Here is a 13,700-nt window from a genome sequence, read left to right as displayed (position 1 = left end):
AGAATTATCATTATGGATAAACAGAGAGACTCTATCTTACGAACGGAGAAACTCTATCTTACGAACGAATGGATAAACAGAGAGACTCTATCCAAACGGAGAAACCGATCAGACATCATCTCCGTCAGAGATTTCGACGGGAACAACGGCGAAGAGACAGAGAGAATACGAAGAGAAAGAGAGCCGGAGCGATTTCGTCAAAGATGAAAGAGAGAGAGAACTGACCAAAAACGAAAGAGCAGAGGCCACCTTTTTCTACCCAATACGGAGCCGCCACGTTAGGGGTTTTAAGCACTTCTACTTTCCCTTATTAAAGCACCGGTCCTTTGTTTTATTTGCATTTTTCATTTAATTTTTCCCCTGAAATTCGGTAGAACCTCTCCCTCAACTCGCCGATGGAGATGGTCTAACTCACCACACATCCACATAAATGATAAATTAATGGGTGTTTGTATTCCTTTTAAAAAAAAAATTTGGATCGTTTTAACATTTAAAGAAAGTGGTCCAAAGTGCATATAAAGGCAAACGCCTATGAAATGTTAACATCAACACCATAAAGAGTTAAGACACGTCTCTACCCTCACTCCCAAACAAAACCCTACTTAATTAATCCTTTTTCTCACACTATAACTTGATTGATTACTTAATTTAAAACACACAAAAAACATGTTGCTCTTGAAAAACAAAATCAAGTAGGTATTAGTTATTTTTTTTTTTGTAAACTGGCTTTCATAAGTAGGTATTAATTCTTCAATGGAAGAAACTCATAGAAACAGTGAATGCCACTCTCTTTCTCTTTCCCATCATCTCCACCACTGATACAAAATCCTTCTTTTCTCAGTGGAAACAGCTCTAGTGTCTTTTCTTGGTGATCCAATTCACCGTTTACGCAATCTTCATGACGTTCTCGATCTTTATTATCATCACAAGTTCCTGTGTTGGTTGCTGCTCTTGTCCTCAGAAATAAAGGTGTAACTGTGACGGTATCTTTAGCAGCGGAAACAGTACTGTTGCTAGCAGAGAAGCTAGACGTAACAGTAGTTGAATTGAGAATGAGTTCATGATGATGTTGTTGTTGTCGTGAATAAGGGTAATGTCCAGGTGCAAGCTGCATCATCTGCGACATGGCATTTCTCCCGGGAAAGCTTTGTCTCTCGTTTCCTACGTAACGACCATTGCCCTTTGTTGGTAATGCTATGGAGACAGGCTCCTCCTGATGATGAAGTTCATGAGGTTTCTAAAATGCAAAAAAGAAATTTAAAATTAGTCAATTAGCATTGGAATTTGTAAAATATGGTAACGAACAAGTCGAAATCTTTGCAAAGCGACAAACTTTATGCTTTAAAAAAAAAGAATCACGCAGACCCAAAATTAAAATTCCTGAAAAGGACAGGAGTCAAGGAGAATGAGACCGTTAAAAGCAGGGTTAAAACGGTCTTTTCTAGCATGCGTTGGAGTAAAAAGCACTTCATGGAAATTCAGCAAAAATCGAAGTGAAAACAATAAAGTTCGATCGTACGTAGCAGATGTCCCGACAGAAAGGCAAGAGTCTGCAGCTTTTGGATCAATACCAAAACAATACTTAATAATATATAATTCAAAGCTAACAAAAATACTTATTTTTTGCGTTTCCCAATAAGCTAACATCTCTCTTTGCCTTTGTTTTTCATTAAAAAAATTGCTAAAACTTCCAAAAAGAGAATGCACTTATTCTTAAGAGAATTCTCTTTGTAATCATATGCCAATTATGCCATACCATAAACCCTTAATGACATTCCCTTTCATCAGAAAAATATAATGAATAGAAAACAAACATGCGTATAATATACACATATATACCTGTGGTTGTGTGTCGCATCCGACCGAACATATCCAGTTCTTCGTCTGTTCAAACTTGTAACCTGTAAAATTGCAAGAAGAACCTAGCTACGTTAAAATTTAATGTTTTAAAACATGAGTCATATTATGTTTGAAAGTATTATGGTCTCTCTCACCTGGTGGATATTTCTTGTGGAAACCGTGATTTGAGACAAGACTAGTTGTCGTAAAGACAGATTCGTCGTGGCCATTTTCCATTTGTCGTCGCCGTTTTTGGCGTTCACGTGCTTTGTGGTTTTGGAACCAATAGAAAACATTTTTGCCTTCGATCTTTCCGTACCTACGTAGCTGCGCGGTGATTTGTTGGATATGGTCGGCAGAAGGAGTTCTAGTTCCTTGTTGGTAAAGCTCTTCAAGAGCCTTTAACTGATCCGGTGTCGGGTTCCATCGTGAGCTCACCATCATAGGTGGATGTTGATGTTCTGAGTTTAGCATCATGAGCTCCCTTTTGTTCTGCTCAGCCGTCAATGTAGTCATCACTGCTTTGCAAAATTATAACAAGCAAGAAAAAAATGAGCATTGCACTTTCTCTAGAAACAGAACATTTAACTTAATTAAAAGAAGAAGAAAAATGAGCATTAACGGAAATTAGAACATAAAATATTTTTGTGGGGAGGGGAGGGGGGGGGGGGGGGGGGGGGGGGGAGAGGGAGGGGAGAGAGAGACCCATGTTAAAGCGGTGGTCGGAGTTGGTGTTTGCGGCGGCACTGGGGCGAGAGGAGAGGCGTGGGATGAGAGGGCGAAGTTTTCTTCCTCCGTTGAAGGAATCTGCACCTCCTTCGTTGTAACCCATCATCCACATTTTGAACTAGTTTATTTTGGATGCGGAGAGAGAGATAACAACTAAATGTTCATAAAAAACAACAACTACATATTAGGGTTCTGTTTATTTTATTGATATTTAGGAGATGAGAATTATATGGTAGAAGGAGGAAATAGACAAATATGTAGTAGAAAGTGCTATTGGATGGTTTGTGGGTCTGAATGTTGAGATATCTTTGTATGTGAATCTGTGAATGGGAGCATGCAATTTGGGTTTCTGCAAGCACACGCATATGTATATGTATATATAGCGAGAGAGTAGACCATCTAAAACGCATTCTTTTTAATTGTTTTTTTAACAAATTAATATTTTACATACGGATAGATTCTTTTATTTGTTTTTTTTTTGCTAAATTAGAAACATATATTTGTTTTCTCGGTTTTATTCCTTTTATTTAATAAAATCACCACCGGATTTCACAAACAAATCATTTTTATATAAAAGACGTATAACTTTTTTTGTCAAAGAAAAGGGTTAAACCGAGTCTATTAAAGACACATACCTAATTTCTGGGTGGGAGGTTAAATCCGGATCTATCAAAAAGACGTATAAAACATAACATAATTCTTTTAATCTCAACAAAAAACATACACAATGGATTTATTTTGCACAAAGAAGAGAAAAAAAACTAGGATAACACCAAACCAAGTTTTTGTTCCAAAAGTAACACTCAAGGCTCAAAGTCACAAAAATAGGTTTTATTAAAGAGATAAATATACACTTATACCCCTTGGGTTAATTAATCCAAACCTTAGGGTTTAAAGTTAAGGGGTGGAGTTTAAGAATTAGGGTTTAAAATTTTATAAAAATAAATACTAAAATAAAAGATAAAAATTTTAAAAACAAAAATTATTTTTAAATTATAAAAAGAAAATTTGAAAAAAAAAATCGAAAAAAAAAATTTCAAAAAAAAAATTATAAAAATTTCGAATCTGAAAACATATAATCTGAAACTATAAAAAAAATTCATTTTTTTAATTTTTATTTTATTTATTTTTGTTTGTTTATTTAATTTTAATCCAAAGGTATTAGAGATATTTTATACTTTAATGAATATCATTTTTGTGACTTTCTCTTTCTAGTGTCATTTTTGAAACATAAATTTCAAAAGGTGATATTATTAACAATTGCCCCACGAAGAATGTACTGCGTTAATTCTTTTAATAATAGTAATTTTATTGTTTTGTACATATGTATATCAATATTAAATCTGTATGTATAGATTTGATTGACAACATATATAGTTAACGTAACCTGTATATTCTTCATAGACATTATAACCCGGATGCACCCATACTTACATGAAAATAATCTTCTCTACTCCAATTTGTTCCCTAACCTATAACTAAAAGAAGTTATAGTTCAGGATTACTTATGAACATGATATTAAAAATGCGTAGTACAAAATTAAATTTCAGGTTGATTTGCCGATGAGTACACTTAAACACATTATAATCTAGCAACAACCGACATACATAAAGGACAGATTCCAAGAACACTAATAGTACTAATTAGCGACTCAATAGATGCATTGATTATATTGCCTCTCTGGGAGCACCCGTTAACATCAAAACCTTTCAAACAAACACAAGGATTATCATGAAAAAAAAAAGGATTATCATGACAACTACTACGTACGATCAAAGAAAATGATTTGACTACTACTAACCACATGGTCCGTGTACTAATTCACAAAACTATTATTGGAATTATGTAACTACAATTTTTTTTTGCTAACCAAAATGTAACTACATTTTTAGTTTTTTTTTTTAATTTGAAATCTCATACATATATGCATACATCAATATAGCTACTAGAATATAGTAGTTAGTAGTACTATTATGAATGAAAATAATGGGGAGATGAATGATATGGGGAGAAGATGAGATTGACAAGTAAGAGGGGAGAAAGAAGAGAAAGGAGATCGTGGAATTCTGGGAAATGAATGATATGGGGAGATGCGAAGGAGCTTAAAACGACGTGACATTCTCCCATCTGTCTCCATCACTCCTTTTCTTTCATTCTTTTTTCCCTTTTTCATTTTTTACTACTACATGATAGTATTATACTACAAAATATGAGACATAAATTTATATGTGTGTGGTGGCTTTCACTATTCTTCTTGTTCTCAACTGCCCCATTGCTTTGTCTACTTTACACTCTTCACCTCTTCTCCTTTGTCTCTCTCAAACCCCCTTTTCCATAAAATCCTTTTCTTCTCTTTGGGATCTTAAATCCCTCTTTTCTGTCTTTTCCCAAGCCCTAATTGATTTGTTTTTACCCCATCTTTGGATGTTTGCGATATATGTTAATCCTTAGTTTGTAAAAGATGTGCTAATTAATATCATGTCTTTTCTTTATTTTGTTTTAATGATCATGTGTTGGAACAATGTTGATACTCGTTTGATGAGACTTATTAGCTATATATAGCTAGATGTTACAATGACTATTGTAGAAGGCATATTAGTAATGTAAAAAAATATTAATATCTTTTCAATTAACTTGAAAATATTATTTATTTAAGAAGTTGATCAAACATGTGCCGGTCGACTGTTAATTTTACTGAAGTCAGCCGGCAAACTTAAGGGTATGACTGGTTTGCCTGCTACCACCCGCAAACACAACTTTTGCGGTTGGTAGTGGTTGCTAGCGTTTTGCAACAATCACTCAAACCGCTTTAAACCGCTTCAAACCACTCTAAATCTCATAAATTCAAAAGCTGGTTACAGTTAGCGTTTGCAAGAAGATAATTTTTTTTAAAAACAATATAAATACAAAAATAAAAAATATTCAATAAAACTTTTAAATTGGAATTATAAAATATATCTATTAATATATTTTAATTATTATAAAATTAAAAAATAAAAATATTTTCTATAATTTTTAAAATTTAAAACTATTTTTGATATTTTTATAATTATATAAACTATAAATATTGTCAATTTGTTATTTAACTGATGCTACATTTGGTAGTTAACTAGTCATAAATATTCCGCAAACATACCAATTTCTAACCTCAGAACCAGTCATACAAATTTCCTAAAACTGCTAGAGATTGCGACCACCTGCATTCACAAACTCTCGCAACCGCAACTGATGCGTTTGAACCAGCCATGTCCCTAGTTCTTCAAAGAAATTAATTTTGTGAATATTACTTCAAATCATTCACATGATCAAAATTGTGATTCAAGTTTGGCTTTCTTCAAACTTCTATACTATATATTTGTTCCAAAGTAAACAAATTACCAATGAGTACACGTGAATCCACACGAACGTATCATTTAATTTGTTTTCTTCTTCTTACATTTCCTTTTTAACAACAAATATAATTTTATAATAACGATTTCAGCACAATTTGTATCTTTTAATTTTCAAAACTCATCTGCATAAAGGTCTCTGAGAAATCTTGACATTACTCCATTGTATCATCTATTTCTCGTTTACAGAAGAATTATTGATGTCAGAAAAACTGGATTGATAAATACTCCAAAGAGTAGCTTACATTGGACCACAAACCTAATGCACACGCTTTCACTGGTTTAGATTATAGTTTAAGTATGATTTATTTTTGTAATAAAATACAAAATAAATTACAGCTAAGTTCATTTTTGTTTACATCATATAGAACTAAGGTGTTTTCTTTTCTTTTCTTTTTCAACCAAAACATTTCTAATTATGAAAATAATTCTTCATAAATATTTTAATATGCTATTGGTAAAATCATTTTTTCGTGATTCTGTGTATAGATTTTCTATGCTACAAAAATGTTGATGTGTTGGAAATGATGTTACAAATGAGAAAAATAATTGTACTAGAACAAGTACTTAAGTTATCTTAAAGTTCGATTATAATTCCATAATTTTTCAGTCTTCATTACAAGTTAATAATTTTAATTATAACCTTAATTATAAAATTATTCATATATTTATCACAGAAAATATCTTTACTCACAACAAAAAGAAAAGTTAATACCCTCTAATTTAAATGGGCGGGACTTACATACACAACACTAGGTAGGCCCAATGAAATTGGATTAGCCCAACTTGTTCTCATATAAAAGCAGTTTGAAAACAAAAACAGGACACTTGTGAAGTTATGTTCTTCATCTCTCGAGCCAGAGAAAATGGCTTCTACCGTACCTTCTTCTCCAAGCCCCTCTCTTTCTCCACTACCTCCGTATTCCACCTGAAGAAAACTCATGATCATGTTCTTGACCCTCGAGTAGAAGAAGATGCACTAGAAGAAGAAGACCGTCGACGCAGCGTAACCGACAGAGCTTACTGGAGAAGACGCATACACAATCTCTGCACCCTACGTAAAAGCCCCGACGAGGCTCTTCGAATCATCGACGGCCTCTGCCTCCGCGGATACCGCCCCGACTCGCTTAACCTCAGCAGCGTGATCCACTCTCTCTGCGACGCCGGAAGATTCGAGGAAGCTCACCGTCGCTGTCTCCTCTTCGTCGCTTCGGGGTTCATCCCCGACGAACGTACCTGCAACGTCATCATCGCGAGGCTGCTCGATTCGGGGGATCCGGTGAGCACGTTGAGGGTTGTGCATCGTTTGATCGGTGTCAAGAGAGAGTTCGTGCCGTCGTTGACGAATTATAATCGTTTGATTAATCAGATGTGTTTGATGTGTAGAGTGAGGGATGCGCATAAGCTTGTGTTTGAGATGAGGAGCAGAGGGCATAGACCCAATGTTGTGACGTACACGACTCTGATCCGTGGGTACTGTGAGATTCGTGAGATTGAAGTTGCGCATAAGGTGTTCGACGAAATGCGTGCGTGTGGCGTGAGGCCTAACTGTCTCACGCTGAGTGTTCTTATTGGTGGGTTTTTGAAAAGGAGAGATCTTGAAGCAGGGAGGAAGATGATGGAGGAGCTTTGGGGAGAGATGAAGGATGAGACTGATGCATCAGTGAAGTCAGCAGCTTTTGCGAATCTGGTTGATTCTTTGTGCAGGGAAGGTTATTTCAACGACGTTTTCGAGATTGCAGAGGATATGCCACAGTGTGAGTCCGTGAACGTTGAGTTTGCTTACGGGCATATGATGGATTCGTTGTGTCGATATAAGAGGAACCATGGAGCTGCGAGGATTGTTTATATCATGAAGTGTAAAGGGTTAAAGCCTATAAGCACGTCTTACAATGCTATTATTCATGGGTTGTGCAAGGATGATGGGTGTATGAGAGGTTATCAGTTGCTAGAAGAGGGATCTGAGTTTGGTTTCTTCCCGTCTGAGTATACTTATAAGCTCTTAGTAGAGAGTTTATGTAAGGAGCATGACACTGGTAAGGCGAGGAATGTTCTAGAGCTGATGTTGAGAAAAGAAGGAACAGATAGAAATAGAATCTATAATATCTACCTACGTGCTCTCTGCGTAGTGGATAATCCGACAGAGATCCTGAATGTTCTGGTCAGTATGCTTCAGGGAGACTGTAGGCCCGATGAGTATACACTTAACACAGTCATTGATGGGTTTTGCAAGATGGGTAGAGTGGATGACGCCATGAAAGTTCTTGGCGATATGATGACAGGGAAGTTCTGCGCACCTGATGCTGTGACTTTAACTACTGTTATGTGTGGCTTGCTTACTCAAGGAAGAGCAGAAGAAGCTCTTGATGTGTTGAATCGAGTTATGCCAGAGAACGGGTTTAAGCCAAGTGTTGTTACATACAACGCTGTTATGCGTGGATTGTTCAAGCTCCGTAAGGGAGATGAAGCTATGCGTGTGTTTGATCAGATGTCGAAGGCGGGTGTGATCGCAGATAATACTACATATGCTATTATCATTGACGGGTTGTGTGTGACTGGTCAGGTGGATACGGCGAAGAGGTTCTGGGACGATGTGATATGGCCATCGGGCAGACATGATGCGTATGTGTATTCAGCATTTCTGAAAGGTCTTTGTCGGTTTGGTAGTCTAAGTGATGCTTGCCATTTCCTATACGAACTGGCGGATTCTGGAGCGGTTCCTAATGTCGTGTGCTATAACATTGTGATTGATGAATGTAGCAGAAGTGGGTTGAGGAGAGAGGCGTACCAGATTATAGAGGAGATGAGGAAGAACGGTCAAGCTTCTGATGCTGTCACATGGCGGATACTAGATAAACTACATGATTCCAGAGCTTTAGCAGTGGAAGGAGAGTAATCTTCAAACTCCGCAAAACTACATGTTTTTGGCATATTGCTTTTTTGATTTTATGATCGCTGGTAGAAAGTAAAGCTCTGTATGTGAAATTAGAAAGTATAAAGGAAGTGGCCTAGTTTGTGAGTTCCTTGCCGGAAAATTCAAAAGCTCAGTTAGTTGAATACTTATATATATATATATATATTCATCTACAGCAACATGAGTGGAGCCAGTGAAAATGGTTTCCAGACAGCTATTTTAAAGATGTACAAAGACAAGCATTACATACTGAATCTATTACTAATGGTAGGGAAAACAGAGCCAACCAATGCAAAGTGGAAACCACCAATGGTTTTAACTTGTTCCACCACTTTGCTGATGAGCCTGCGACTCCCAGAAGAGTCTGACTTCAAGCTCATCAAGCCAAAAGAGCGTGGATACTACGTTACCGCTGCGTTTCCATCACATTACGCCGCAGCGGTTCTTCATAAATTTGCCTCGTCCTCCTTGTCCGTAGCTCTCTTGTTGCGATTCATTGCTGTTAGCGTACATTAGTTTACCATTATCATCATGATGCTCTTCTTCGTCTTCACATATTCTCTCTTCGTATGCTTTTAGTCTACCAACAATGTCTTCAAAGCTAGTCATTTTTAGGTCGAGAACCTGCTTAAGCGATGCGACAATATGAATGTATTTTCTTATTGGTAGAATCTTCAAGAACTTCTTGACGATATTTGGTTCTTCAATGATTTCTCCTAAAGAGGTAGATTTCGATGAGATTTCTGAAAGTTTTCCCACAAAAGTATCGATAGTGTCTTTTTCCTTCATCTTAAGTCTATCGAATTCAGCCATTAGTGTTTGCAAACGTGCTTCTCGTACTCTCTCAGCTCCGTCATGTCTTCCTTTGATTGCATTCCATACTCCTTTGCTGTATCGAATTCTCCTACTTGTAGTATTAGAGCCTCAGGAATGGATTGAAATAGCAAAGGAATAGCCATGTTATTCTTTTCCTCATGTTTGCTTTGAGGATCAATAGGTTTCCATACTTTATTAACTTTGATTGCAATCTTCATTCGCATAGCCCAAACTGTGTAGTTGGTAGAGGTTAACATCGAAAATTTGATGGACGAGGGTCTATCTTCTTTGGTGTTTGTCTCAGCTTCTTCTTTCATATTGGCCATGGTCGTCTTCTTCACAGTATTGCTTGTTCACACTTTGGTTTCTTCGCAGTATGACTCTGATACCAATTATTGAATCACAAACAAACTTTAATAAAAAGTCTTTATCTTATTAATCACTCAAACTCTCAAATCACTAATCACAAAATCACTCACAGAATTCGCAATTCACTCACCACCATCTCCTTATATAGGAATATAGATGACTCCTAAACCTATTGAACTTAACATAATTCATATTTCTTTTTTTCTTAAACCTTTACAAAACATAATTCGATAGGTTTAGGAAACTTGATTTTTCTCTTTCACCATTCTTTTTCATCCTTTGCACTGAAGTTCTGATCTCTCACATTAAGCAGGCAGAGGAAACAAAGAAGTTGACCGAGATAAAGATTGCACGAGAGAGTCCATCGATATCCCACCTTTTGTTCGCTGATGACAGCTTATTCTTTTGCAAAGCGGAACAATCCCAATGTGAAGAGTTAGTTCGAATCATTGACGTCTATGGTACAGCCTCAGGACAACAACTGAATAAAGAGAAATCTTCAGTTTTGTTCGGTTCTAAGGTCATAGCGTCCAAAAAAACCAACCTGAAAAGGTCTCTTGGTATCACCAAAGAAGGTGGGATGGGGATGTACTTGGGAATGCCAGAGAAAATTTGTGGCTCAAAAAAACAAGTTTTCGCATTTGTTCAAGATCGTCTAAACGGGAAAATAAATTCATGGTCAGGTAAACTCTTATCTAGAGGGGGCAAGGAGGTTCAGATCAAATCTGTTGCACATGCGGTACTGACATTTGTTATGTCCTGCTACCTACTTCCCATTGATACATGTAATAAACTTTCCGCTGCAGTGGCGCGTTTCTGGTGGGGCGCACGAAATAATAACCGAGGTCTACACTGGGTAGCTTGGGATAAAATTTGTGCCTATGGAGGAAGGAGGACTGGGATTTCGGAGCTTCTGAGACTTTAACTTAGCACTTTTGGCTAAGCAGGTATGGCGTCTCCTCACAAAGCCAAACTCCTTACTAGCCCGTCTCCTAAAGGGTAGGTACTATCGACATACGAACCCTATACTAACGAGTAAAGCAAACAATCCATCTCCCGGGTGGACGAGCTTAATGGCGGCTAAACACGTACTGCAAGATGGACTGCAGAGGACTATAGGAACGTGCGCAGAAACAAAGGTCTGGGACGATCTGTGGATCCCAACTACCCCTGCACGACCAGCAGTTCCACGCTTACACAACATTGATCCGGACTTGAAAGTTCATCATTTGATAGACTTTGCGAGTAAGGAGTGGAACGAAGATTTGGTAAGGGAGTTCATAGCTGCACAAGATGTCCCTCGAGTCTTATCACTTAAAGTGAGTCGCACGGGAAGAAGAGATAGCTACTCTTGGAGATTTACAAACTCGGGAAACTATACCGTTAAATCTGGTTATGCGGTGGCCAGGGGACAAAGAAAACAACAAGAAGTAGGCGGGATGGTGGAACCAAGTACGACAGCTATAAAGAAGGCAATTTGGAAGTTACAATTGATGTGCCGCAGTCCACGGATCATTACATGGAACTAGCTCAGCATGGAGTTCAGGACGTTCTGAACATTTCTACCGAGGTTCATGTTTTTCACCGTGCCAGACTTGAGAAAGATCATGCCAGACTTGAGAAAGATCATGCCAGACTTGACTTGGATCATGAGGTTTCACACAATGATCGAGACTTCTCTCTTTTAGCTCGATTGGCTCGTACCGCATGTACCGACGACCGTGCTGATGATCTCTCTACCTTGTTCGATCCAATCATGGACTTTTCCTTTGGACATTTCTCTAAGGCAAGGATCCTTAAGCTATCAGAAGACTTGAGTTTTGTTGGAACGCAACTTGTCCGATCAGAACGCCCCGCGGCCATAGCAGAACATCCCGCGGCCCTTGCTGAACGTCCCGCCAATGTGACTGTCCTTACCGCCTTGGACTTAGCCGGTTCAGATGCATCTTGATGGAAGCCGATCAGTCACATTAATTAAGTCTTCTCTTTATTTCCGTGTAAAGACTAGATCTAGATCTACTTTTCATTTAATTCCTAGATCTACAAAACTCTATAAGTATAAAACTCTATCATTTTAATAAATCAAAAATCGATTTTGTCTAAAGTTTGAGTTTAACTCTTTGTTCTTCGTTTAGAACTTGTTCTTAGTTTCTTGGTGAGTCATATCCAAGTAAACACTTCCTCAAATCGTTAGTCTTGTGAGTCATATCAAGCAACGACGAGAGATCCTTCACTTGGTGGTCTTGTGAGTCATATCAAGCACCATTTGGAGTCGAGAATATCGAAGGCCTTTCCGCAACCTTCTTGCGACCCTTCAATCCATTCAGTTCTCCATCCGGAGTTCATATCCAAATCTGATCCATTCGAGTGAGCCGATCTTAGGGTCCTTCAACAATGCCCCCGGAAGATTAAACACTTTGTATGGAATGTGGTGTCGGGCTTTGTGGCATCGGCAAGCAAGCTGAAGGAGAGACATTGTGGGAACGATGCGGTGTGTCAGCGCTGCGGGGCGGAGCAAGAAACTATCAACCATATCATTTTTGAATGCCTCCCAGCAGTGCAATGTTGGACGCTGTCGTCAATACCTTCGACTCCGGGAGAGTTCCCGTGTACTTCAATATACAGAAATGTTGATACTCTACTCGAGTATCTAAAGATTCCTATGCTATCCGGAAATGTTGAGATGTTCCCTTGGCTGATATGATCTATATGGAAGGCTCGTAATGAGAAGTGCTTCAACGGAAAGGACGTCACACCTCTGGATACGCGCCAGCTCGCAAGCAGCGAATCTGAAACATGGCGGATCGCGCAGATAGTGGAGGAAGTAGCAGACGCGGTACCAGATGAAGGGGCTGTAGCAACACTGAATGAGGGCCGAGCAATGAACTATAAATGGAGATGTCAAGTTGATGCATCTTGGAAGGATAAGGAGGAAGGAGCCGGTATGGGCTTCGTTCTTTTTGAAGAAAATCAAGCAAAACTGATAGGAGTGAGAAAGGGTGGGTGTGTGCCGTCGCCAATGCACGCTGAAGCAGAGGCTCTGTGTTGGGCGATGAAAGAGACACGACGACTAGGAGCTACGGAAGTCTGCTTTGAATCGGACTGCCAACATCTGATCCGTCTCATTCAAATTCCGCAGGAATGGCCCAAGCTCGAAACTCGACGAGATCGATTTTATCAGTTCTGAATTCTCTTCCTTCTCTATTCGTTTTATTCGCCGTAATGATAATGTCCGTGCAGACTGTCTTTCAACGGCATGTCGATCACGAGTATCAGGCTTTTGTTTCGTGGATAATAAGATACTACCATGGCTAGCTCATGAAGCTTGCCTGTTTGAACATTTTGAGGTTTAATAAAAGTTTTCTTTGGATGCAAAAAAAAAAAACTTTAATAAAAAGTCTTTATCTTATTAATCACTCAAACTCTCAAATCACTAATCACAAAATCACTCACAGAATTCGCAATTCACTCACCACCATCTCCTTATATAGGAATATTAGGATAGATGACTCCTAAACCTATTGAACTTTAACATAAACCATTACAAAACATAATTCGATAGGTTTAGGAAACTTGCTTTTTAAGCTTTCTTCAAGCTTACTCCATCAACAGTTTCTAGCTCGAAGTCGAAGAAGATCACCTT

General features: G+C 38.1%; 2 protein-coding genes across 2 annotated transcripts; one reads left to right on the top strand and one right to left on the bottom strand.

Moving 5' to 3' along the window:
• Positions 1 to 481: 481 nt before the first annotated feature.
• On the bottom strand, positions 482 to 3,263 carry LOC106394811 (WUSCHEL-related homeobox 1-like). Its single transcript, XM_048779674.1, has 4 exons — positions 2,545 to 3,263; positions 1,995 to 2,357; positions 1,840 to 1,901; positions 482 to 1,237 (listed from the first exon to the last, which is right to left on the bottom strand). Exons 1-4 carry the CDS (start codon positions 2,678 to 2,680, stop codon positions 743 to 745), a joined length of 1,056 nt encoding a protein of 351 aa, XP_048635631.1. The 5' UTR covers positions 2,681 to 3,263; the 3' UTR covers positions 482 to 742.
• Positions 3,264 to 6,723: 3,460 nt separating this feature from the next.
• On the top strand, positions 6,724 to 8,981 carry LOC106392069 (pentatricopeptide repeat-containing protein At3g18020). The gene has a single exon (XM_013832847.3). The coding sequence runs from the start codon at positions 6,797 to 6,799 to the stop codon at positions 8,852 to 8,854; it is 2,058 nt and encodes a 685-aa protein (XP_013688301.2). The 5' UTR covers positions 6,724 to 6,796; the 3' UTR covers positions 8,855 to 8,981.
• Positions 8,982 to 13,700: the final 4,719 nt, after the last annotated feature.

This window comes from Brassica napus, chromosome A5 (assembly GCF_020379485.1).
Source record: "Brassica napus cultivar Da-Ae chromosome A5, Da-Ae, whole genome shotgun sequence".
Taxonomy (NCBI): domain Eukaryota; kingdom Viridiplantae; phylum Streptophyta; class Magnoliopsida; order Brassicales; family Brassicaceae; genus Brassica; species Brassica napus.
This window is presented reverse-complemented; position numbering and strand designations above follow the sequence as displayed.

Bases quoted from the DNA above. Each gene is read 5' to 3' on its own strand.
- LOC106392069 (XM_013832847.3), top strand. From the start codon at position 6,797: ATGTTCTTCATCTCTCGAGCCAGAGAAAATGGCTTCTACCGTACCTTC.
- LOC106394811 (XM_048779674.1), bottom strand. From the start codon at position 2,680: ATGTGGATGATGGGTTACAACGAAGGAGGTGCAGATTCCTTCAACGGA. The intron at 2,358-2,544 runs GTCTCTCTCTCC...TTTGCAAAGCAG, and splicing joins CGACCACCGCTTTAACATGG to TGATGACTACATTGACGGCT. The intron at 1,902-1,994 runs GTGAGAGAGACC...GCAATTTTACAG, and splicing joins CCACAAGAAATATCCACCAG to GTTACAAGTTTGAACAGACG.